This window comes from Thamnophis elegans, chromosome Z, assembly GCF_009769535.1.
Source record: "Thamnophis elegans isolate rThaEle1 chromosome Z, rThaEle1.pri, whole genome shotgun sequence".
Classification (NCBI taxonomy): domain Eukaryota; kingdom Metazoa; phylum Chordata; class Lepidosauria; order Squamata; family Colubridae; genus Thamnophis; species Thamnophis elegans.
The window spans coordinates 88,608,652-88,636,195 of record NC_045558.1 but is presented as its reverse complement, the minus strand read 5'-3'; the positions used below and the strand labels follow the sequence as shown (position 1 = coordinate 88,636,195).

At 40.0% G+C, this 27,544-nt stretch overlaps 1 protein-coding gene across 2 annotated transcripts; it reads right to left on the bottom strand.

Annotated features, from left to right (window-relative positions):
- Positions 1–1,727: 1,727 nt before the first annotated feature.
- Positions 1,728–27,544, bottom strand: DCAF7 (DDB1 and CUL4 associated factor 7). Of its 2 annotated transcripts, XM_032235679.1 has the most exons (7): positions 26,918–27,541; positions 21,683–21,841; positions 15,903–16,014; positions 13,784–13,902; positions 13,174–13,383; positions 11,671–11,788; positions 1,728–3,966 (listed from the first exon to the last, which is right to left on the bottom strand). In XM_032235679.1, exons 1-7 carry the CDS (start codon positions 27,053–27,055, stop codon positions 3,794–3,796), a joined length of 1,029 nt encoding a protein of 342 aa, XP_032091570.1. In that variant the 5' UTR covers positions 27,056–27,541; the 3' UTR covers positions 1,728–3,793. The 2 variants fall into 2 exon arrangements, with proteins under 2 accessions (XP_032091570.1, XP_032091571.1); XM_032235680.1 differs by lacking the exon at positions 21,683–21,841 and having other exon boundaries at positions 26,918–27,544.

Below are 27,544 nucleotides of genomic sequence, written 5' to 3'. Positions count from 1 at the left end.
CGTGGCATGATAGACAGGTAGTCATCCGGGCCTGCGGGAAACTCTTCTCGGTCACTTTGGGAATGATCTTCCAATGGTGCGGGAGTATGGACGGATTTCCAGAAAACGTGCAACCTATCCATCTTGCCTGATAAGATAGACCATTAATTATTGATACTGATGTTTCTTATCATAGTTTTAGATTTAACTCCACCTTGATTTTATAAATAACTCAAAGTAGTGACCATACCTGACACCCATTCCTATTTCCCTCAAAGCAACTGTGTGAGATTAGTTTGACTGAAAGTAATTGGTCCAAAGTCACCCAGCTAATTTTTTCATGCTTATCACAGGACTAGAATTCAGTCTCCTTGCTTTCTAGCCTGGTGCCTTGACCAATAGTGGTTTCAAGTGCTAAATTGATGCAAGATCACTTTTATATGCAGTATTAATCTAATGTTACTAAGGTTTTACTCAGTTTTGTATAGTGCATGATTTTATTTCTATTTTTCCTCCTTTATTTCTTTACTCTCTTGGTTCTGCTTTCCAATATATTTTAAAATAAAAAAATAAGCTGCAAATCTGAAAAAAAAAGCAGTACAAGACCCAATCTACATAAACATTCCAAATTTGTTATGTGCAGGATAGGATAATGGTCCTGAAACTGTTTAATGGACACACACTGAGTGGCAGACAGCATTTTAATGATGCTCTGTCAACTTTTCCCTTAGTATCTACTGTTTACCACCCTTGAGAAAAAAAGCAATGTAGAATCCATTCAGTTCAGAATAGAGCTGGAAAGGACCTTGGAAGTCTTCTAGTCCAACCCCCTGCTCAAGCCGATCCTGTACCATTTGACAATTCTCTATGACTTAAGTATAATTCAAGTTGTAGCATCTTAATCCACCTTGGTACTATTTTTATTTTTTAGATTTATATCCCACCTTTACTGTTTTGGATATGCAGATATTTGGGAAATCCTTCATTACCAATCTATCCTTGTATTCATGTGGCAAAAATAAGTCAGAAGTATGCAATGATCACTAAGACATTGGTAATCTTGGAAACTCTTTTCTACCTGCTTCTGTTGGGGCTCTCCAAATGATTGTAAGATGGGTATCTAGGTGGTTTTTAACTGAGAGGCCTAATCAATCGGTTGTAGATGTTTGAAAATATCTCAGAGCCAGAGAAAACCCTGTAACAACCCAAACGATTAACGCCACAGAACTTTTCCATGTTAAACAATTTTCTGTTAATGCCCAACTGGCAGAGGCTCTCTGATCTTTTTGTTGTTTAGGTTTTTAGCACATTTTTTTAAAAAAATAACTTTTATGCATGTATATCTCAATGCTAATAAAATTTGGCCTAAAAGGAGTCACAAGGACAGAATTTTTTTGAAGCTGGATTTTCTGGTAGAGATAAAATAACTCATCCACTCTAATTTTTTAACTGGATTGGTACTTCTCAGTTGGACTCCGTCATAGCAAGTGCCTGTATTTTTTGTCTCAATTACCAATTTTAGTTTCAATCTTAATATGGTACTGGGTTGTCAAGAACAGCTCTATTTTTAATGTAAAAAAAAGCTTTACTAAAACTTCAACTTGAGGATCTTGACCTATTTCTGAATAGTTGTATGCTAATGTATACTGTGTTCTATACTATCTTTTCCCCCCCTGGCAACCAAATTTTCAGTAAATAAAATGGATATATATATTTTAATGTCTTTTTTCATTTTATACCATCATGAATAATTTAGAAATGTTCCATTTTATTAAAACGTAAGAAAGGCAGAATTCACATAAGGAAGTAGGAATGGAACAAACCAAAATATGCAGAGGAAGCAATATTGACAATTTAAAAATTCCAGCATTCTACTTCAAACCCTTTAAAAAACTGTTTAAAATTTGTACAGAATGTCAATACAATTCAGAAATTGGTGTCCTAAATCAAGATAAAATCCATTTTATGTATTTTTCCATAAAAATCAAAATATTGCAATGTTAACCATTGTCTGCCACATAAAGATAAAATTAGTAACAATTTTGCCTAACAATATTTAGAAAATATATGCAACACCTGGGAGTGGAACATAAATCAGTGCTATTGCTCATTGAAAGAACAAGAAGTTTGGAACTTTATATAGTCATGCTACAAATTTCACACCTTTAAGAAATCATCACACTGGGAGTACATAACATGTTACAGTTCAGAATTGGTAGTAAAAACAAAAGCCCATATTATTTAATATCCAGTACAATAAGAACATTGTTCCTTGTAAAACAGTTATCACAAATCCATATTTATCACTTGACCATCCAACACTGCCTGTTAGATCTGCATGTTTTGGCTCCTTCACTAGATACATCGTACACCCATGGTCTAAGATACATCTTATGCCCATGATGTATCAGTAAAGGAATTTATGTATCAATTATATTTTCTCTCAGCTGTACTATACTCACATATTAGACAAATAATTAATAGTCTTGTCACAGTTGATCTTACTATATACATGATTGGTAGTTAAATCTGAAAAGATCTTTTCATACCTCCCTCAAGTTACTGTGGAAAAATGCTGTCTGATATGAAACAATGACCTCTTCTCTAAAATCTAAATAAGTTATTCTTTTGTGAAGGAGAAAGAATCAACCACAAATACACTCATTTTAGTGTATCAGAGAAGAGTTACCATACATATCGAAACAGCTTGATATGGGAATAAGAAGCAACATTCTAATATACACGAAATGCTTAAACATTTTGTTCTGTAAATTGCATGTATCTGATCATTTTTCATGTTTTCAGAAAAAAGCACCATCCCATATTAACATATATTCTCAACATTTTATAATAAGCTCTGCTGCCTTATGGAAAGATTTTTGTTTGTTTTGCATAATTGTATCACTGCTAAGAAAAACGATATAAAAACTGCTGTTGAAAGTTTAAAGCAAAACTTCTCAAGAAAATGCTCATCTATTAGAACAGTAAAAACCATTAGTTGCTGAAATGTTTCCTACATTTTAGTAAATAATATGTTATAAGGGCCACCCACATATACAATTAAAACTAGATGCACTTTTGCTATCAGATACTAGGTATGCATCCAAATACCCAGTTTATACTTTGATTACTTTTGAAGAGTCTTTAGTTGTAGAGAAGTGACAACATATAGATGATTATCTAATGTAGCATATTAAATTAAAGCTTCAATTTGAGATATTTTTGCATGAGTCCTACAAGTCCTACAAAGGACAAGTCCTTGCTTATAGGCAAAGAACAATTTTAACAAAAGCAGAACTCAGTTGCATAGAAGCCATTACAACCAATAAGTATGGTACCTCATAACTTGTATCAAAGAAATTGCCTGGAAAAAGGGAGGGAGAGAAAGAGAATATAATATTTAATAAAAGGTACTATTATAATGCGTATAACAATGAATAACTTTTAGGCATCTATAACAAATTATTTCAGGTAGAATATTAATTGGCATTCAGTGCCATTGCAATAAAAATGCTCAACACAAATGGCCATAATATATACATAACTTTAATTGAACATGTTGATAAAATCTGAGACGATCTAAAACACCAAGGATATCCCTGCATTTTTGAGTCATTGGCATGGAGTGGGGAAGGTAAGAGAGAGAAACGATGGGTAAGAAGTTCATCATATATACTCATTAACTTCAGTTGTAAGTCTTCCTGGAAGAAGTTAATAAGAGCTAGTGACACTGTTTCAATGCAGCTTTGTTCTTAACTTTAGAAGACTGAAAGACTACCATCCTGCTTCATTATTTCCCATAGCCTAATTATTTTTACACTCTCAGGATTTCTAGACAGTTGTTGTAACAGATAGCTATCCAGTCCGGCTGGGTTGATGCCCACTGTACATTGTTAATTTCTCCTTCTGCTGTGTAAGCCAAGATTGGGTCCTCAATGGCACGAGGCATTTGCTGGATATCCCAAATGAGAGCTTGATGGTCATCCGCTGTCAAAGGTGAAATATAGATTTAGTTTAAAAAAAAATCAGATAATTTATTTATCCATGTATTTCCAAGCTAGAAAGCCTTTAGTTGTGGGTGACATTACTATCAAATATGTGTGCTAGTATCTGGTTAATCTTGAAAAGTATTTTTTGGGTGGTTAGATATTTAAATATTTTTACAAGAGAAAATAATAGTAATTAAATTGCTTTGTAATAGTAACAGAGTTAAAATGGACTGTGGAGGTCATCTACTCCAACCCCCTGCTCATGCAGGAGACCTATACTAGGGATTCGAACTGCCGATGTTGACGTTTATGATCCTGCGTGGGCCAGATTAATGGCTTCGGTGGGCCATATGTGAGCCACAGGCCGTAGTTTAAGAACCCATGCACTAGAACATAAAGTGATAGCAAACTGCACTCCTTACTAGTATTGATGATGTTACCTAATTTGGGTATTGAAATATCTGCAAGAAAACAAGTTCAGAGAGCACCAAGGACCCGTCATGTCAACCCTGAGCTACAAATATTCTCCTTTATTATTGTTGGTTTACAAGGTAGTCCCTCTATCAGGACGCTAGCTTGCAGAGAATAGTATTAGCATGCTGGAGTAAAATGACCTTTGATTGTACCCTAGGCATTCTACCCCAAATACTGTATGTCAAAATTGATCAGTATTTTCCTTATTGTTATGTGGGAATATTGCATTCTGCATTAGTAAGGCTGGTAAGATAATCTATACCCACATTATTTTGCATTATATGAAAGTTATGAGAGCCAAAGTCACCATTGAAAGTGAAAATCAATATAAATATAGGCACTTTAAATGATGCTCATGATATATAGAAGACTGCAAAGTAGAATATAAAATGAATAGGTTTGGAAGTTTGGAAGTTTATTAGCATTTGTATGCCGCCCACTCCCAGGGGACTCTGGGCGGCTTACAGACAACAAGGGAATATAAAAAATTAAAAATAGAAATACAATTACTTAAAATTACACAACATACATACCACTTAAAATGGGGCTGGATGCTGATCAACAGCCCCAGGCCTGCTGGAACAGCCAAGTCTTAGTAGCTTTACGGAAGGCCGGAAGAGTAGTGAGGGTCCGGATCTCTACGGGGAGATCATTCCATAGGGCCGGAGCAGCAACAGAGAAGGCCCTCCCCCGGGGAGTCGCCAGCCAACATTGACCCGCCGATGGCACCCGGAGGAGGCCCAATCTGTGTGATCTTATCGGTCTTTGGGAGGTAAATGGCAGGAGGCGGTCTCTCAGGTAACCAGGTCCTAAACCATGTAGGGCTTTAAAAGTAACGACTAGCACCTTGAAGCGTGTCCGGAGACCAATGGGGAGCCAGTGCAGCTCATGGAGGATAGGTGTAACATGGGTGTATCTTGGTACACCATTATCGCTCGCACTGCTGCATTATGGAGCAACTGCAGTCTTCGAGCACTCTTCAGGGGCAGCCCCATGTAGAGCGTGTTACAGTAATCCAGTCTTGAGGTGACGAGGGCGTGAGTGACCATCCGAAGGGCCTCCCGGTCCAGATAGGGTCGCAACTGGTGCACCAGGCGAACCTGGACAAAGGCCCCCCTGGTCACAGCCGACAAATGATGCTCTAACGTCAGCTGCGGATCCAGGAGGACTCCCAAATTGCGAACCTTCTCTGAGGGGCGTATAATTTCACCCCCCAGGCTAAGAGATGGAATAACTGGACCATCCTTGGGGTGGAGCATCAATAGCCACTCAGTCTTGTTGGGATTGAGTGCAAGCTCGTTCGCTCCCATCCAGACCCTGACAGCCTCCAGGCACTAGCACATCACTTCTACTGCTTCGCTGAGTTGGCACGGGGTGGACAGATACAGTTGAGTATCGTCCGCATATTGGTGGTATTTAATCCCGTGCCGGTGTATGATCTCACCCAGTGGCTTCATGTAGATGTTAAATAGGAGGGGGGACAGGACCGAGCCCTGCGGCACCCCATAATTGAGGGGCCTAGGGGTCAATCTCTGCCCTCCAACCAACACCGACTGCGACCTGTCCGAAAGGTAGGAGGAGAACCACCGTAGGACAGTGCCTCCCACTCCCACCTCTCGCAACCGTCGCAGAAGGATACCATGGTCGATGGTATCTAAGGCCGCTGAGAGGTCAAGAAGCACTAGGATAGAGGAATGACCCCTATCCCTGGCTCGCCAGAGATCATCGATCAGCGCGACCAAAGCAGTTTCGTGCTGTAACCAGGCCTGAAACCCGACTGAAAGGGATCCAGACAATCAGTTTCATCCAAGGTCCGTTGGAGTTGAAAGGCCACCACCTTCTCAACAACCCTCCCTACGAAAGGGAGGTTAGAGACTGGACGATAGTTGTTCAAAATGGCTGGGTCCAGAGAAGTTTTCTTCAGGAGGGGTCTCACCACTGCATCCTTTAAGGGGTGCAGGAAGGATCCCTCCTGAAGAGAGGTGTTAACAATCATCTAAAGCCAGCCACGTGTCACCTCCCTGCTGGTTGAGACCAGCCAGGAGGGGCATGGGTCCAGTATACAGGTGGAGGCACTCACTGCTCCCATGGCCTTGTCCACTTCCTCAGGAGCGACAAGTTGAAACTCGCTCCATAAAATCTGCTCAAGACTTTCCCCCGGCGCCTCGGCTGGTACCATCCAATTGGAGTCCAGGTCCGTCCGAATCCGAGCGATTTTATCCGACAGAAACTGGACAAATTCCTCAGCTCTACCCTGTAATGGGTCGTCCGCATCCCTCCCTTTCAAGAGGGAGTGGGCTATTCTAAACAGGGTGGCTGAGCACGATTCTGCAGATGCAATAAGAGCGGAAAAATGCGCACATTTTGCCACCCGTATCGCCACTAGATAAGTCCTAATAAAGGTTCTTAATTGTGTTCGGTCGGATTCAGAGTTACTGGCCCTCCAGCGTCGCTCTAGGCGTCTCTTTTGGTGCTTCATCTCCCGGAGTTTCTCGGTGAACCAAGGAGCCCTCCTGGATCCACTACTGCGGAGAGGCCGTAAAGGCGCAATCCGGTTTAGAGCCTCTGCCGCCGCTGTATTCCAAGCAGCGACCAAGGACTCCGTTGGACTGTGGATGAAAGCGTCAGGTATTTCACCAAGTGCCGTCTGAAATCCCATAGGGTCCATCAGGCGCCTGGGGTGAAACCACCTAATTGGTTCCCCCTCCCTACAGTGGATGATTGGTTTCGGAAAGTCAAGCCTCAGTAGGAAGTGATCAGACCATGACAAGGGCAAGGTCTTAATGCCCTTCAAATCTAGATCACGTCCCCACTGCTCCGAGAGAAATACGAGGTCAAGCGTGTGACCCGCTGTATGAGTCGGACCCCGAATTACTTGGGTCAAGTCCATGGCTGTCATGGAAGCCATGAACTCCTGCGCCCCATCAGAGGGTTCGCCAAGCGAAGGCAGGTTGAAATCCCCCAAAACAATAAGCCTGGGGAACTCAACCACTAGCTCGGCTACTGACTCGAGGAGCACAGGGAGGGTTGTTGTAACGCTGTTGGGAGGTAGGTACGTTAGCAAAAAGCCCACTTGACCCCCAAGGTCCAACTTCACCAACAGGGATTCACACCCAACAAGCTCCGGAGCAGGGATCCTACGAGGAACTAATGACCCTCGGATGATGACTGCCACTCCCCCACCCCTTCCCTGGGGTCGCAGCTGATGGAGCACCTGAAATCCTTCTGGGCACATTTCAGTGAGGGAGACTCCTCCCTCCTGCCCCAGCCAGGTTTCAGTAATACATGCCAGGTCTGCCCCCTCATCTAATATTAGGTCCCGGACGAGGGGAGCTTTGTGAACCACAGACCTGGCATTTAGCAACAGCAGCCTGAGACCATGGTAAAGAGGGTTAGTTAAGGAAGTAAAGAAAAATAAGTTGCGTCCCTATAAAACTTAACAAAGAGGAAATACAAAAGATCTGAAAGAAGGTAAAATAATTTTTTAGAGGACAATTAATCAATACAAGCAGAGAAGTGAAACTATAGAGTTAATTTAAATTTATAAGATTATCATGTTGTGGGAGTGCATAAAGTAGGAATCCATTGCTTGGTGATAGTTCCATGTTATGCTCTACTAAATGTTGATAATAAAAACACCAAGGATGAGATTTAGGGGAAAAAATGAAACACAGTGAATGAATGTTATTCAAGGGAAAAATAATTATGTTAGGTGATATAAAATGAGTAAGTTGGAGTCAGTAACTGTGAAATTACTCATTGTGAAAGCATCTGACCACCTGAGCATATGAGCAAAAGAGGAGTAATAAAAACATCAGTAGTTCAAAAACATCAGTAGTTCATCCTTGGTAAGTGCTTGTACGATTGAATTTTTATTTTTAGGATGTCTGGATTAGTTCAGTGCAACACTTGTTGCCGATTGTCCAGAATGTTCAGTTTGTGCTCTTCAGGCTGAAATTAGGTGGCCAACTCAGCTGGTGTGTTCTGTTGAACTGCCCCACTATCATCCCCTCTTCCACAAAGACCCTTCAGGAGAAAGGCCATATGGAGAACTGTGGGGTCAGAATGAGAGATGCAGTCCATAAACATGATGCTTTTGGTATGGCCCTGAAGTTATAGTGTGCTTAAGTTAACAGGAGTACTAAGATGGCAAGTTCAGCTGTTTGTGATGATGATAATTTAATTGAGTAGAGAACTGTGGTCTGTGAAAAAGAAATTGCTTGGACAAGGGAAAGTTTGCATCAGGTGTTGCAAATCAGTCATGTGTGGTGACTAAAGTATCTAAAAAGAAGTCATCTTCTGGTTAGTGACTCAATTCTAAGCAATGTCTATTTAGGAAAATATATGGAAGTATTGAAGGTGCTGAGGTATCAGTATGGTGCTACTGCCAGAAGAGAAAACAGGTGCATTGTTAAACTTGTCAAGAATGACAAGAAGTGTCAAGAAGTGATTGTGATGTTGATATTGTGCATCTTGACATTGTTCTGTCCAGAAAAGATGTGTTTTCTGTATAGAAAGATTTCCAGAGTTTGGGCAGTAGCTTAGCAGGACAGGCTGTAGTCTTATTTTTTTCAGACTATTTTTTTTTACCTGTATATAAGGAACAAGAGGGAAAAGTTCAGTGTATAGTGAATTCAATGTGTGGCTAAAAGTGTGGTGTTAGTCATGATGGTTGTGGCTAATCTGATGTAAAGATGGATAAAAGGAATCATAAAAAGGAACTGAGCTCCTTAGCATTAAATTCAGGGGTTTTCTAAAGAAAACTTGAAGGGAGCATAACGTGACAGGAGTCAGGGCTCAGTGCACACTAATAATATGAGTCTCTATGTCAGGCAGATTAGTAAAAGCAAAAGGAAGAGAATCACTCTGGTTCACAGCAGATGTATATAGGATACTAAAGGAGAAAAGAATAAGCATATAGTACATACTGTACATGGCACAAAAATAATTGATACTGAGGTTTATAATATCTACAGAAGGAAACCAACCAAATTAGTACTGCTAAAGAGCAGAAAGAGGAGAACTGGGAGGATGTCTCCCAAGATGGTATCATGCTTTTTCTCCTGCCAAATAACTGATTTCATTGCCAAAGCTGATTATTGAAGAGACTAGGAAGAAAGGACCCAAGAAGACCTTTGGACTATAGGAGCTACAGGGAAGAGAAGATCTTGAAGACTGCAGTTCTCAATAAGAAGCAATCAAAAGGTTGGGTCTCTTATCATCTTCTCTCTTCAGCTGTTCGTTTTTCTTAAACATGTCTGGGTTTTAAAGTTTTATTATCTTTTCATTTATGACTAATTGCTCATCTACCTTGCTGGATTTTTACAACTTTTTCTTTTCCTGTTCTTTCATTGTTTGCTATTGAATTCCAAGCTACTTTCATTTTTACCATAATGAAGTCCATGAATAACACAACTGAAATAAACACAGGACAATATCCAAAGCAGAAAATTACAGTTGGACTTGATTTTAATTGGAATTTGATCTGTTGTTTCAGATGTGAAGAAGAAATACAGTACTTAGTTTGAAAATTATAGATTTTCCAAAAAAGATTGAAAAGAATATGAATGTAAGTAATACAGGTAAGAGGTAATGGAATTGATGAAAGATGAACTAGACTTTCTAGGCATTTTTGTACCATCAGTTTTCTATGTTTCTATGTTTCTTACTGAAAATTGACAATTCGGGGATTCAGGATTAATGAGAACAGGGCCTGATGAATATTTCCTTAGGAAAAACTGTTGGTTCAAATAGGTGGTTTAAAGTATAAATCTTCTAACATATACATATGATAAAGAAATGAATTAAAAAGCATGATTGATTTGATTGTTTATGATGGACTGAATTAGTGAAAGAAACAAGGATAAGTTCTGAATGTGGAACAGCTCATTAAAGTCGATGGTGAATGTTGGAAAAATTATATGACAGAAATAAGAAATAAAACCTAGAGTGAATCTGTCTGTCTGTCTGCCTGCCTGTCTATCGAAAAATGTAAACCCTAAAGTAGAATGACAACAATTTCAAAAGACAATGAAATTATTAGGATGAAATTGTAGTAAAAGAAGGGATGCTTAAAAGATGTTTATATGAATGAAAGTGATATGTCAAAGAAGGAATTTGAAACAAATATTATAATAGTAAGTGTTCAAGAAATGATGAAACAAAGTAAGTCAAAATTGTGAGAATGCTGAATTATGTTAAGATTGTAATTGTAGATGGCATCAGTAGAATATATTATAATACAGATAGTCCTCGACTTACAACCATTCATTTAGCAACGATTTAGTTACAATGATGAAACTGATGGAAAAAGTGACTTGTAACTGATCACCAGCATCCTGGTAGCATCACCCACAAACGCTCACCTGATCAAAATTGCAGCATCCCACAATCATGGGATCACCATTTGCAACCTTTGCAGCCAGCTTTTGAGAAGCAAAGTCAAAGAGGGAAGCTGAATTCACTTAACATCCAAATGATTCATTTAACAATTGCAGTGATTTGCTTAAAAATTGTAGAAAACAGTTTGTAAAATTGGGTGTTAGCCACTTAACAATGGCCTTGCTTAGCAATATAAATTCTTGTCTCAATTTTGGTTCTAAGTTGAAGATTATGCAGATATTTTGCTTATGGTGTTGCCATATGATTTGTTTAATTTGTACATGAAGACTACATCTGGGCCTAATTACTGGAAGAATGTCATTATTACTCCTTTATGTAAAAGAAAAGACCAAGTATGAATGCCATCTACAAAGAAATTAATTTGTTGAGTGTGCTCAGGGAAGGAATTGATTAAATCTGATTGTAAAAGTACAAGAGATCACAATAATCAAAAACTAGGAAGTATAGGTGCAAGCATTGTGCCAAACACAGAATATACATTTTCAAGTCAGGTGAATAAATCAAGGCAAAGGTGAAAACCAAGAAAGCTGTGGCTGAATAGAGTTAATGATTTACAAAAAACAGAGTTGAAGAAATTTACAATAAGAGTTATGTATGTGGGGAAGCAAGGAGTTGAAATGCCATCAACAAAATTATGCTTAGATATATTTCATTTTTGTCTTATCTCATGCCTTTGATTTCTTTGGTGTATTATTTATTAGCTTTCAAATTATATACAAGAATGTAAATACTGCAATCCTATGTTCACATATTTAAAAATGATAGTAAATCCCAATCACTTCTTAAATGTCCAAAGAGGGGAGGAATACAAACAATAAATTTTTACCTGCTGTACAGATATGGCAAGAAGAATGTGGAGCCCAAGCAATACCATTTACACATGCTCGATGATTGTTCAGCCTGGCAACTGGTGTACAAGGAACTCTGACATCTAGAATCACCACCTTAGAAAAAAAATAATTCTAAACATTAATTCTAAATTAATTATTTTAGATTTTATTTTTATTCGTTCATTACTTAGTCTTTTATGTGCTCAGAGCTTTCACACTGTAAACAAGCTGTCAAGTCAACATATTTATTCCAAGTGATGGAAAAATGCATTTTTTTAAAATAATGAATATAAATATCTCACAATATCTCCTGATTATAGACACCTTCTACAAAGAAGTTTAGATCAGGGGTCACCAACCTTTCGGACCTCAGGGATCACTAAATTAATAATTTTAAATCATGCGGTCCACTAATATGATTTGCCTAATGACCGGATGGGTGGGTGTGACCAACTCGATGTTGCTCTCATCGAGGGGTGCCTTGTGGGCCTCTACTCGCCCCTCCCAGCCACTTCTTGCCTGCCCACCCAGGCTCCTTAGGGCCCCAAAAGGAAACAGTTGTTGGAGCTAAGCAACTACCACAAGAAAGAGTTGGCAAAACAGATGGCTTATTTGAAATTAGATCTGACCGAGAAGGAGGCTCAGCAGAAGCACCTCATTGAGGACTACGAGCATAGGCTTTCCAAGCAGAGGGAAGACCTGTGGGAGTGCAAGGCCAGGTACCAGTGCCTGGAGGCTCCTCAGGCTGAAATGGTTAGTCAGTTCCAGGCCATGATGCTGTCCCACTGGAACAAGTCCCTCTGGCTCTTCAACACCAGCGGCACTTCCCTCCAGCCTTTGCCTAAAGCCCCGCACCAGGAGGCTGAAGCAGGCCCCAAGTCAGAATTTCTGCCCCTTCTGCCCCACACAAAAAGACCCAGAAGGGGGAAACTCTTTGCAACACAAACATTCATTGCACGTACCCAGCCCACGGGCTGTACTTTGAGGACCCAATTTAGTGCAATATAAAAAATGTAAATATTTTTTCTGTGGACCAGTAGTTCATGGATCACCAGTTGGTGACTGCTGGTCTAGATAACAAATCATAATACAAAATATATAACTACTCATTAATGCATTAATGTAATTAGACTATCAGTATAATATATTTCTTTAAATTGAGAAACTAATACAAGTAATTCATTATTTCTAAAAATAGGTTCTACCTATTTTATTTCTACCTACAGCAACCAAAGACAGGTGAGCTCATCTCATCAAACCACCATAAGGATTTCTAACTGTCCATTTCATTATATTCTGGTAGTATTTTCTAATTAACATATTCATCTACCTGATTGTTTTGCTTTATGGAACTATAGGCCAGTAAGAAAATTTGCAGTAATCCATGTAGCTAAAGCTGTAGTCCCATTGTTTTCACCATGTAGTTGGAAAGCAGTTTACCATACTCACTACACACTCAGAAACAAAGTGTACTAGGTGTTCTCACATAAGAGTCTCACCTCCATACCATCCATTGCCATTGTCGCAAGGTAGTTAGGGTCTTGTTTATTCCAGCAAAGGCGAAGCAAAGGATGATGCTGAGGATCCTCATAGATAATAGTGCTATGTTCCAAGTGCCTGAGATCAAACATCCTCACTGAGCCATCAGCACCAACAGAAGCAAACATGTCTCTCCCACCTCCTGCACGGCTGAATGCAATATCATAAACCTGTTCGGATACCAACAGCAGAAGGTGATAAAATACGATGCTTCCCATATTAAGGATTCCTGTCCCACTTTAATTTTTCCTGCAAAGGCAGGAGCAAAGAAGATATGTCCAACAAATTATTTGCTTTAGCCTAAAAGAGGACAATGCTTACCACAAAATAGGGCTTTAGGAATAACACTCTCTCCTTCTGAGCATAATGTTTCTTTTGCAAAATATTTTACTTTGTTGTATTGATTCCCCATTATCAATGAATTACTAAAAGGAAAATAAATGTATTACTAATAGCAGCAACACAACCCACATTGGCTCCTAGATGATTATTTCCAATGTATAGGTTGTATTTTCTAAACTTTTAGTAACTGCACATATTTACAGAAAAATAAAAATAATACACCATCACCTCTTTGTCATGGGCAATCAATTGAGTCTTGACATGGCCAGACACTAAATTCACTCTTCCCAAGACCTGACCAGTTTCCAAACCCCAAATAGTACAAGTTGTGTCAATGCTAGAAGTACCTGGCATAGTTTGAGAGGAAAGGGGGGAAAAACATACATTAGAACTATTTTTTCTTAAAATAGCAATAAAATACAATACAAATATGGACCATTACATAAAATTTCTAATCCTAGACCTCAAGAAGTGAACCTCTATCGCCTTAATTTATAGAAAGAAATCTCACTGTATCTGTTAACTATTTTGTAAAATATTATTGTAATCTTTGGATCCTCTATGGCAGTCAAAATGTTTAAATCAAACTATCAAGTTTTTAAAAAATGTATTTTTCTATATTGTGATTAATCAAAATTCTATTTATTACTATGGGACTATGACTGCCTATATGATCAAAATATTTGACCTGAAGTAATATGCATTAATAAAAGTAAATGTTAATCAACAATAATCTATAACATAATAAAATTACATATATTCATTTTATGCATCAATGCAATTTGCTAGTATAAACTTCAATTTTAAAGCCTTAGTGAGAATTCAAATAAAATTGAAGAAAAAGAATAAAACCAAGAAGGTTCTAGCTCCTTAGTTATTAAAGGAACTCATTATGCAATTATAAAAGCAGATCACCAAAATCACAAGTCATTTTTCTGCTTAATATTTGACAATTAAAAAAGCTTGTACTTAATTATTTTGACTGACTAGCTGATAATTGTACTGACAAAGAATTGCCAAAAGAAAAGAGTGGTTACAATAAAATTATTCAGTGTTTTCAGGTCTCTTTATTGGAGAATGTGATTTTAAAAAGGCAAACAGTAAAAGATACAGATATCTGTACAGGACAGCTCCATGTCAATTTAACCAATTTGCCATAAGCCAAGTACATATAGGTAATCCTTTACTGTTTGTTCAGTGACTATTTGAAATTATCCCAGCATTGAACAAAGGGACATACAACACTTCCTAAAGTTCTGACTACTGCAGTCTTAAAATCTACAATACAGATATGTGACAAAAATTCAGATCTTGACAGCATGCCCACTCTTATGACCATGGCAGTGCTGCATAATTCCTGCTGCTATGTGCTGAGAGGTCTCAGCTGGCCAAACCCACCCATGTGCAAGCTTCCCATCCATCCCCTATTCCTGGAAATCCTGGGCCTTCTTCTTGTCCAACCGCATAAGTCCACTTACCTTCCCTTTCCGTGCAGGTGCCACCAGCTGATATGAAGGACACTTATTGTAGAAAGCTAGCTAATGTGATATTTCCGAATGCAGAAAGAAACTTAGAGCATTACAATGACTCTCAATCATCTCACAACGTACTGAGGCTCTTTCTGTCAGGGAACATCATAAGATGAACACCAGCCTTTGCGCTGTTTCGGAAGGCTAGAAAGAGCTTCAAAACATCATAAAGGCTGATGCTCATGTGGTGACATTTCCAAAGATAGAAAGAGTCTCAAACATTACATTAACTAGATTTCTATAGCACCTGCACTTTGCATCAGCTGAGCACATTTATCAGAAGCTGCAGAAAGGGAAAGTAAATGGACTAGCAAGTTTGGGCTGGGAGAATGCCCAAGACTTCTGGGAGTGGTCGGGGAGAGGGAGGGAGAGGTGCATACATTGATGGCCCTAGCTGTTCAAAATCTCCCAGCCCACAACAGTTTCCACATGCCATCCCCCTGCAATAAATTAATGACCCATATGATCACTTAACTATGGCAGTGGTGGGAGCTAGGATGGGGGTCATTCAGCATGCCTCACTTAATGATCATAACAACTTACAATTCAAATTCTTGGATCAATTATAATTGTAAGTTGAGGACTATCTATAGTAAACCTCTCCAGTATTTGTCATAGTCAAGAGCATTTTTTAAAAATTTCATGATGTTTTTACTGTTGAACAAAAAAAGTCATAATGTCCAGAGAAAGCTCTTCCAAGTCTGGTTTAATCCTCTTGGTAAATCTTATGCTATTAACTTTTAATTTATAAATAGAACTTTTAGTTATTTTAATCATGTTACCATCATCATTCTGCTACATTAGTAATTGGAGCTTACCTAACAGATAAGGATCAACTTCATTCCAATCAAAGGAGGTCAGTGGAGCACAAAAATCAGAATTCTTATTGTTGTTCAGCAGACATTCTAGTCTGGTCTCTGTTTCACCCACCTGAATAAAAAATATCAAGAAATACTTGTCATCACATTAAGTTAATATACATACCAATATTTAAAAGAATATGGATTCTCTAAAACTTAGGGAAATGGCCATTCTCTGTTTGTCCTCCAAAATCTTCATAACTCTGCACGCATTTCATTGCATCCAGAGAGCAACAACAGAGACAATATATAGTTTTCCCATTGCAATTATTGGATTTTTCATTATACTAAAATACAGAATTCAGGAGAGGTTTTTAGTTAAATTGGAGGGAATTCCTTATAGCAACAGAGTCATACTTCTCCTTGAACCCTTAAATAGATTTTGAGGGGGCACAGAAGAAAATCCAATTGCATGAATATTGCATACAAAAGGCACTTGCATAATGGTGCAATGCTGCTTTTATCATTTTGTCAAAATGTCAGATCTTCTTGGCTTTAATTTAATCTAAATTTGATTTCCTTTTTAAAGTTTCTTATTCATTTTTTAATTCAATTTATACAGGTAGTCGTTGATTTACAAGAGTTTATTTAGTGACCGTTCAAAGTTGCACCATTGAAAAAAGTAACTTATGACCATTTTTCAGTTACTTTGCTGTATCCCCATGACCACATAATCAAAATCCAGATGTTTGGCAATTGGTTCATATTTATGACCGTTGCTGTATCCCAAGGTCAGTGACCCCCTTTTGTGACTTTCTGACAAGCAAATTCAATGGGAAGACAAGTTCCCTTAACAACTGGTTACTAACTTATCAATTGCAGAAATTTTGGGCTCAATTGTGGCCATGGTTTGAGGACCTGTATACCAGCCACTTTGCTATTTGGGGTGATTCTAGGTGGCTTACAATATAATAAAAATAGGGATATAAAAAGCCATTATAAATATAGAAACTGATTAAAATAACAAAAAATTAATTATAGAGTAAAAAACTGTGAGTTTAGAGCAGAGCAGTGGTGGTGCCTTCCCAATCACTGCAACAACTGTAGAAAATGACCAGGCCAACTCTAAGTGTAATGTGAAACAGGTCATCAGTTTGTAGCTTTGAACTCTGGCTACTGGTTTCTTGTGCTTGATATTAACCAACTGCAGCCTACAGCTTCTCCACCAGGGCTCCAAACAGACGAGCAAATCCAGGTTTTAAGGCTCCTTCTAAAGGCCAGAAAGGTGGGGGCAAATCTCATGTGCTGAGAGAAGAGCAGGGGACATAACAGAGAAGGCTCTTTTCCTAGAACCAGATGAAAATCCTTGGCTAATGGGGTTTGCAGTAAGTCCTTTCTGCTAGAGTGAGACAGGCCAACCCCTTTGGGGCAAGACAGCTCCTTAAATATCCTGAACCCATGCCATAATGGACTTTAAAGGTCATTGACCAACAATATATTCAGGTTATTATTGATAATGATTATGATAAATTCAATGTTTTTTTTTAAGATGGAATTACTTTTGATTTATAAAGTACTATTTGTAAGCAATATTCTCCTAAAATCTCACAACACTTAAACTTCAATATTTTTGAAGCATATTTTTGTGGGTTTTTATCCCACAGATGCAAGGAAAATAATCTCAAAAATATAGATATTATTTTTGCTATCCATTCATGAAATATGGATAAATATCAGACTTCCGGGACCTACCTTATTTTTTTAAAACAGATCATCAACATCTACCAACCAGAAGCAAATAATTAATATTTTCCGTAGCATAACTTTGCACAATGCTTTCACACAAAAGCCCAGAGCAGAGATGAGAGAGTAGCAAATGCTATGTGAGATATTTTGGTAATGTTCAGAGATTCAGCTTTATATGTAATGGATATTCCATTTGTTAAGTTGGGCTCTAGAGAGCAATTGGAATTACTGTTACTGTAGCAGACCTCTGTTGTGTAACAACCTATCTAAGTTCCTTGACTGCATGGCCTGACTGGTCATGAACTTCCTCAGACTTATGGTCTTGGGGGATTTCAAACTGCTTTCTCTTGAGGGCAAGGTGTGGGATGTTTTGGGAGTTCATGGCCAATAAGACAGTATTGGATCTGATGCACTTTGCCAAGGGTTAACACATAATGGTGATCATAGACAAAATCTAATTTTCTTCTCAAGGCAGCAGCTCGACAAATTACTCTCCCTAGCATTGGAGATTACCACTTCTTTCCTGTCAATGGTCAGATCACTTTCTGATTGCCTTGATATTGTTCTCTGTTGTAGAGAGGCTGAGCCTATTTGAACACTGATTGACCTTATTTGGTTCCACAGGGAGCTTAGAGAGTATTCCCGCAGGTCTTGTGCATAGTTTGACTGCGGCTTCAGTCATTGCCTAGAATAAGGTGGTGGTTGTGAATGGGATCAGATCACGCCTATGGGGCTTTTCTCCTGCTGTGAATCCCAGGACTCCCTTTAGTTCATAAAGGAGTGGAAGGAGATGAAAATATGAGAAGAGACCCTGAAAGCAGTACTAGAGGACAATGAGGAACAAACTCAATGAAGCACGAACTACAGCCATTATTAAGACCTATGTCATGGTGGTAAAAGTGGTAAAATATTCTGGATAGCTGTCCTGTTTAGAAAGGCTCAGTCTTTCCTGGAGATTCTCTTTCAGAGCTGCCGTAAGGAATATTCTAGGCATCTTCAGAAAAAGGTATTTGGATTGGCTCCAAACTAGACTGGCATTGCGGCAAATCACATGAAAATAATTGAGACTTAGTGAGCTCTGTTATTTGGGATCAGTTAACTCTTGTTTCTGTTAGCTCTTATGAAGTGGAGAGAAGTTTTGGAATTGCAAGGTTGCTACCTGTATATTAGAGCCATGCACCTGTTGCATTGCTAAGATTTTCTGGGAAACTATATGTAGCCAGTCCTAGTGGTGGAAATTCTATCACTGAGGGAAAACAATGTCCTGCCAATGTTGAAAGAGATGTTGGTTTACTCCAAGAAGCTTTCATTGGAAAATTCTTCCTGTGTCTAAATTGCACTTTTTGGAAAAAAATGTGGAAAAGTTGATTACACAACAGTTTGATGATCCTGAAAGAAGTAGATCATTTGGACACCTTTCAGCTGGGTATAAAACTGAAACAGTATTGATTGTGCTTGTGGATTATCTTTGGCAGGACCAGGAAAGATTAGTGTGCCCATTCTGGCTTTCCTTGAAATCTCTCAGCAACCTTCAATATCTGGATATCTGGAGGCAAGGGGGTCAGCTGGAGACCATATAGTGTTTTTAGTTTATTAGATCTGTTTTCCCCTCAGGAGTTCTTTCAGGTTTCATATTTTAGTTAGTTTTGACTATTATTTTCTAATAAATAATAAACTAATAATAACCCTGTTGTTAGCCACTCAGAGTTATTTGTTAACATACCTCATGTTAACAATTTCTAAGTGTAAAGCAAAAAATGTATTAAAAAATTAAGCAGATTCAAATACATATGATCAGTTCATAAATAGAATAATTAGTGTATATAGTCATGTTATAAAATGATAACAGTAGTTCATATATATAGCAATATCAAATAAATCAATTTACCTAGTATAAATTACATATGGATTCAAATGTTTATTTGTAAACCATTTGAAATCCTGCTTTATTCTATGGCTTGTTGGATGAATCCAGTGAATTTAATGAAACTATGGTTAAGCAAATAATAACTGACTGCAAATTGTGAACCATCTAAACCTGTGAAAAAATGTCCACAAAAATCAAAGCCACTCTGATTCTGTTCCTCCCTATCCAGAGCTTGACAGCCCCCACGTACTAGATCCCAATTTCTACTTGCATTATCTGCTTAGTCCATAAACAAGATGTGCAGCTGCTACATCTTTTGCATACCCATGATATCAGACTCTGTGACAATAGATGAGCTCCCACAATTGATTTCAGAGATGTACAAAAGAAGCTAAGAGAGTAGAAAGACCTGAGGTACTCCACAAGGTCTATATAGTCCACAATAATTTAGTTGAGAGAGGCTTCTGGAACAGGAGGCATATTATATCTTCTTATGGTAATGGAGCATTCCTTCAATCAAAGAAGCATTAATGCTTGAAATTTAGTATTCTGCCACTTTACAAGAGGCCTCATGAGGGGCAGGAATCCAAATGAAAAGTGCAGAGCTGACATTAGAGAGAGCCATATTCATTTCCTTAGGATTCATATATTCAAATCAATTTGAATATTGCCAGAACAATTTATAGGACAAAGTTGTAATCACCTCTACTAGCACCATCCAATTAGAATCTAATTCTATTAAAATCTGAGTGGTTATATCTGCCATATTGCCCATTTAAATGTTCTTGATGACCATCTTTCCTTTAAAGGGAACAAGTCAATTTTAAAAGAGTTGCTGGTGCATTCAGCAGATGCAATAGGAGTGATAATATTAGTTTCTTTTTACTGCTTGATTTGCTACCGTGTTGACATGAGCTCTAATTAAAGTCTACCTAGATTCAAAATAGGTCTTCCAGCAATGCTCTAGGCATCTCTACTGCTCCATATCATTGAGCTACTCATAAACCAAGGAGCTATAGTGAATTTAGGGAGAGACCTCCCTAGTGGGCGAGACTGCCCTGCTCAAGCATTCTAATTATCTCTTTATTCTATTGGGCAACCACGATTTCAACTGAGCTGTTCATTAGATCCTTGGGCCCTCTAAAAATGTACTGGATCCATTTTGGTGCCCAAAGTAGGTCAATCTAACAACTCCTTCTCCATTAGGGGTGGGTTAATTGCAACATGATGTTCTATAGCTATCATGATGATCTAGCCACAACAAGGAGCTGACATTTATCCTGCCCCTTTTAAGATCATGTTCTGTCTGCCCCAAGATAAAAACCAGATCTAGCATATGATCCTTTATAGGTCTTGGGTCTTTAATATGCTGAGCCAGGTGTATTGTCATGGCAGCCAAGAACTCTTGAGCTGTTCTAGACCTTTCAGCCAGGACTGGCAAGTTGAAGCTCCCTAATATCACTTTGGCAGCCATGATGGTGGATCCTGCTTTGCAACATGGGGAATGATATACCAGCAGCTAGCCCAAAGGTCTTGTTAGTCTAATCGCACTAACAAGTTCTCACATTTGTTTATCTAGAGTAGTATTCCTCGATGCCAGCAGAGTTTCAGGGATGACAATAGCTACCGCCCACCATCATCCTGGGACAAACTGAAAACCTGGAGGTGGGGGAGGAGATCTTTGATAAATGAACTTCCCCTTTCTTCATGCCACCCAGATTTTGGTAATGCAAGCCAGGTCTACCATTGCATCCACAATTGTGATGATGCAGGTCTGGTATTCAATATTACAGCAGGAGTGAATCCCCAGCGTTCCAAGCATTTCTGCACTATTTCCAAATAAGAACCCATATATCATTACATTAAGGAAGACAGATTTTCAGGTTATTTGTAATATATTTCTGATGAACTGCTGAAAAATTCACTCTTTTTACTGATAACTGAAGAGCTGACAGGTGAAATGATTATCTCTTGAATTGTTATCAATCTGTTGAATATAGTGCTATATTTGAGATACAGCTGTAGTCTTACTAATATACCAATATATTGTGAGAATATTCTGAGAAATCTATGAAAACCTTCAAGTTACATTCTTCAAAAACCAAACCTTTTATACTTGGATATGCTGAATATATATATTTTAAATTAAAGCATAAAAGAATTATTTCCTAAATGGTCTACTTACTCTCCACACTCGCAGATAGTCACCACTGGTTGCCAAAAGGTCTGGATAAACTCCTTTAGTATCTGGGATCCACATGAGCTTGGTAGTAGGATAGGGGTGATCAAAAGTATTTCTGCAAATGAATTCAGAGCTTTCTTCATCCAACCCAACAAGCTGAACCTATGAGGAAAAAAAGTGTGTGTGTCTGTCTGTCTGTGCGCACACGCACACACATTCATTCCTATTCCAGTACATCTTTCACCTACATGTTCAGAAGTTCCAAAATGTAAGGCTTGAAGGACAAAGACTAACACAGCTAAGGAAAAATGGTTACAAGTAAAATTGGTCAAATAAAACTAAATAAATTCCAATGTCCAGATAGTATCTATCTAAGACAGGGGTGTCAAACTCAAAGCCTGAGGCCCAGGTCTGGCCCATGGAGTGGTTACATCTGACCCACAGGGCCAGCCTGGAAATAGCAAAGGACCAACCCATGGTGCCTCTGCTACCGAAAATGGGGCGCAGGTGGGGAATGTGCGCCTCCCTGCATTCGGTTTTTGCACTAGTGCGCTCAAGGAGGCCTTGCAGGCCCAAAATGGGGCTTCCAGGTGCTGAAGGAAGGCCATCCTTGACTCAGAAAGTTAGAAAAGGGAGGAAAGGTAAAATATTTTACCTGCCAAGCTTGCAGGATTCTGCTACTATAGCCCATGTCAATTTTATAGTTCTAGTCTTCCTATAGAGAGTTTCTTAATCTGGTCTCTCTCTAATAAGATGATCAAGTAGATCAAGTATTAAAAAAATGTATGGCTCTCTATTTTTATAAATGTATAAAATCATTTATGTGGAGGTGTGGTCACATGTCATGCCCACCCCGGCCATCCCCATCATGGCTACGCCCAGCCCTTCAAGGTCAACACAAATCTGATGCGGCCCTCAATAAAATTGAGTTTGACACCCTTGATCTAAGAGCTTTTGGAGCACTCAAGTATAAAATTGCCAATTTTTCACAAAAAATAATACAATACTTTTAAACAAAGGACTGGGAAAATGTGATTTCAATTTTTCTAAGAAGATTGAAAGGCAACAAAGAAACTTCAGGATGATTTCTTGCAGGAAAAATTGAAATAATTCTTAAAGATAAAATAATACATAGGACTAGTCTTGTTGAAAAGGAACCAAAGAGAAATCTTTTCTCACTAACCTTCCAGCTTCTTTGAAAGTATCAAAAAAGATACAGAGAAGAGTACTTCTCCGGGAATAGTCCTCCAGTAAGGAATTGGTGTAAGGACTGGTACTTTTATTTATATCTGGAATTAGGGTAATCATTCAAGTTACCATGCTGAATATATAAAGGATTATTCATATCCGCGTTTAAATCCAAAAGTAATTGTGATGCACTCTAAAAGCAACCTTCCAATCCTGATGAATGGACTTCAAAATGATGAATGCAATTCACTAAAATTAAATGTCGGGTGCATGTTGGCATATAAATTTAAAATAAATTCCAAAAAGAGTATCTTGGAGTCAGGTTGGATGGTTCAATGAAGATATCAACTGTTTGCAGCTGCTATAAAAATATTAAAATTCAACTTGGAGTTATTAGAACTAAACAGAATTGTCAGTATAATATTCCCTTTATTTTATTTATTTATTTGTTAAATTTCTAGGCCGCCCAATCCCGGAGGTCTCTGGGTGGCTTACAAAGAAAGAAAAAAGAAAAGCAAAATAAAAAAATAATTTAAAAATTCCCAACATGCATACATTTCTAATCGGGGCTGGACCTTAACAATAAGGTCAACAGCCCCAGACCTGCCGGAACAGCCAGGTTTTAACAGCTTTTCTGAAGGCCATGAGAGTGGGTAAGGTCCGGACCTCTGGGGGGTAGCTGGTTCCACAGGGTCCGAGCAGTCAGAGAGAAGGCTCTCCTCCAGGGGCCCGCCAGTCGACATTGTCCGGCTGACGGCATCCGAAGGAGGCACACCCTGTGTGATCTTATCAGCCGTTGGGAGGTGTGTGGCAATAGGCGGTCTCGCAGATACACTGGTCCTGAGCCATGTAGGACTTTAAAGGTGATAACCAACACCTTGAATTGCGTCCGGAGACCAATTAGCAGCCAGTGCAGCTCGCGGAGGACAGGAGTAATATGGGTATATCTCGGTACACCCAAAATTGCTTGCGCGGCTGCATTCTGGACTAGCTGTAGTCTCCGAACGCTTTTCAAGGGTAGCCCCATATAGAGCGCATTGCAATAATCCAGCCTTGAGGTGACAAGGGTGGGAGTGACCGTTTGAAGTGCCCCCCGATCCAAGTAGGTGTACCAGGTGAACCTGGGCAAAGGCCCCCCTGGTCACAGCCGACAGATGGGGTTCCAGTGTCAGCTGTGAATCCAGGAGGACCCCCAAATTGCCCCCTCTGAGGGGTGTAAGTCTTCACCCCCCAGGATCAAGGATGGACTGTCTGAACTGTCCTTCGGGGGTAACATCCAAAGCCACTCGGTCTTATCGGGATTGAGCACCAATTTGTTCATCCCCATCTGGATCCTGACAGCTTCCAGGCATCGGCACATCACATCCGCCGCTACACTGAGCTGGCACGGGGCAGATAGATACAATTGCATATCATCTGCATATTGATGGTACTTTATCCCGTGCCATCGTATGATCTCACCCAGCGGTTTCATGTAAATGTTAAATAGGAGGGGGGACAGGACCAAACCCTGCGGCACCCCACACTTGAGGGGCCTAGGGGTCGACCTCTGTCCCCCAACCACCACCGACTGCGACCTACCGGAGAGGTAAGAGGAGAACCACCATAAAACGGTGCCTCCCACTCCCACCTCCTCCAGACGTCACAGAAGGATACCATGATCGATGGTATCGAAAGCCACTGAGAGGTCGAGAAGCACCAGGATAGAGGAATGCCCTCTATCCCTGGCCCACCAGAGATCATCGATCAGTGCGACCAAAGCGGTTTCAGTGCTGTACCCAGGCCTGAAACCAGATTGAAAGGAATCCAGATAATCCGCTTCATTCAAGGTCCATCGGAGTTGAAGTGCCACCACCTTCTCATCAACCTTCCCCAAAAAAGGAAGGTTGGAGACAGGACAATAGTTTTTCAAGACGGCTGGATCCAGGGAAGGCTTCTTGAGGAGGGGTCTCACCACCGCTTCCTTTAGTGGTTGCGGGAAAGACCCCTCCTGCATAGAAGCCTTGCTAATCGCCTGGAGCCAGCCACATGTCACCTGCTGGTCAAAACCAGCCAGGAGGGGCACGGGTCCAGTAAACAGGTGGAGGCGCTCATTGCTCCCATGGCCTTGTCCACTTCCTCAGGGGTGACAAATTCAAACTCATCCCAGGAAATCCGACTTAGACTTACCCTCGGCATCTCGGCTTGTATTGCCCAAGCGGAGTCAAGATCTGTCCGAAGCTGAGTGATTTTATCCGACAAAAACTGAACAACTTCCTCAGCTCTTCCCTGCAGGGGTTCCCCCACCCCCTCACCTTTCAGGAGGAAGCGGGTCACCCTGAACAGGGCGGCTGGGCGGGATTCCGTGGACGCAATAAGAGCGAAGAAATGCCTACATTTTGCCGCCCGTATCGCCACTAGATATAAACCTATGGTAAGACTACACCTTAGCTACGGTTTTGGACACATTTTGAAAATGATACTATAGAATTAGAAAAGGTGCAAAATAGAATTACTACAAAGATTAGAGTGGCTGGAATACTTCCTATATGAGAAAGGATCACAGTAACTGAAGCTCTATCTTGGAACAAAGTAAGTCAAGGGGACATAACAGAAATATGTATGGTGTAAATAACATGGAAATGAACACAGTTCTCTTCTTCCAGTGTGTAATTATTGAAATTAAATGCAGAGATTTAGAAGGAACAGAAGGAAGGTTTTTTTGTTGTTGTTACATAGACCCAAGAATTCACTGCCACAATTGTGGCAATGGCAGTCAATTTGGGTAGCTTGGGAAGCTTTATGGAGGTTCACACACTAACACTGGCCACTATTTTGATACTGATGACTGTTTAATATTTCCTGAAACAGAATACACGAGTTAAATAACCTTGTAAATTTAAATTACAAATAAATGCTCCTTTGTAAGAAAACAACAAGGGAGGGAGTTATAGACCTCCAGTTCAGGCATGTGAGTTTCCCAAATGAATCAATTTGGTCAACATTGTAATAAATTCAGCAGGGCCCTAGGCTAAACTAAAGCTTAACTAAAATAGTGAAGGAACATGCAGCAGGCATATCTCAAGCAAACTTTATATTGTGTACTTATCTTAATAACACAACTAATACCATTCTATAAAGCCCTAGTAAGACTACACCTAGAGTACTGTATCTAGTTTTGGTCACCACACTATAAAAATATGTTGAGACTCTAGAAAAAATGCAGAGGAGAGCAACCAGGATGATTAGGAGACTAGAGACTAAAACATATGAAGAACGGTTATAGGAACTGGGCATGGCTAATCTAGTGAAGAGAAGGACCAGAGGAGACATGATAGCAGCCTTCCAATATTTGAGAGGCTGCCACAAAGAGGAAGGGTCAAGCTATTTCCCAAAGCATCCGAAGGCCAGAAGGAATAACGGATGGAAATTGATCAAGAAGAGATTCAACCTAGAAAGAAGGTGGAATTTTTTGACAATGAGAACAATCAACCCATGGAACAGAAGTTGCCTTTTTAGAAGTTGTGGGAGCTTCATCACTGGAGGTTTTCAGGAAGAGACGGGACGGTCATTTGTCAGGAATGGTGTAGCGTCTCCTGCTTGAGCGGGGCGGGGGGGGTTGGACTAGATGACCTACAAGATCCCTTCCAACTCTATTAATCTGTTACAAACTTCTAAAGCTATCAAGGTTGAAAATGAATGTATTCCTTCCTCATTTCCTAGAGAAGCAGAAAGTACGCAGTTGCAGTTTTTCCTCCTTTTTTCATCACACCACCACAACAAGAGCAACAAAATATCTCAACGGCTCCCTGCCCGTGGCGCAGCAAGCAGCCTGGGCACCAACTCGAAGGGGCAGAGATGCTCCGAGGGCAAAACCTAACCAAACTTCCCCGGAGCAACTCCGCCTCTCTCGCACTCCCCTCCCCTTCTTTCCGACGCTCGCTGCCTTCCACTGGGCCGCTGCCGGCGTTAAGGACCGACCGGGGATGCGCTACAGTGCGGAACCTGACCCTCAGCCCGGCCTCACCAGGGGCTTCCCCTCGCCCGCTTACCCCTGCCAGGTCGGCTCACCTTGTTATTGTATTCTTCTACGAAGCTGCCGAGGGCAAGTCGAAAGCGCTTGTCGGGCCTGACGCTCCAATTCATGGCGTAGACGGTCCATGGCGCCTCGTACTTGTAGATCTCCTTGCGCTTCCCGTGCAACGACATGGCGGGCGGGAAGGCTTTACTTCGTCGGCCCCTCACGACCTCCTCCCAAGGTATCGCTCCCGACAGCCTTTCTTCACCTCACACAACGACGACGGCTAACCCGACTCCTCCATTCACCCTATTCAAACTCTGGTTTCTCATTGGTCCCGGACCACGCCATTCCTCAACTCCAAGGCTTCTCATTGGTTTTCTGAAACGTCCCCCTCTCTCAACCTCCGAAGATTTACATATTGGCTATCGCGGAATTAACCATTAGCCCGCCTTTTTCATTGCATTTGAGCGTATGAAGTATGGTTTAGTTAGTCGCTCTCATAAAAAAAAGACGACGACGAAGTCGTAGAGATATAAATGTAGAACTGGTTTATCTGAATGCTGTTTTCGTTTGTTCCGAGCGTTTGAGACGATCTAGGAAGTTTCATCGCGAGTAGGAAAGGTCTGCCTGACGTGAGAGTCATACTAACGGGATAGAAAAATGCAGTAATGATAGTC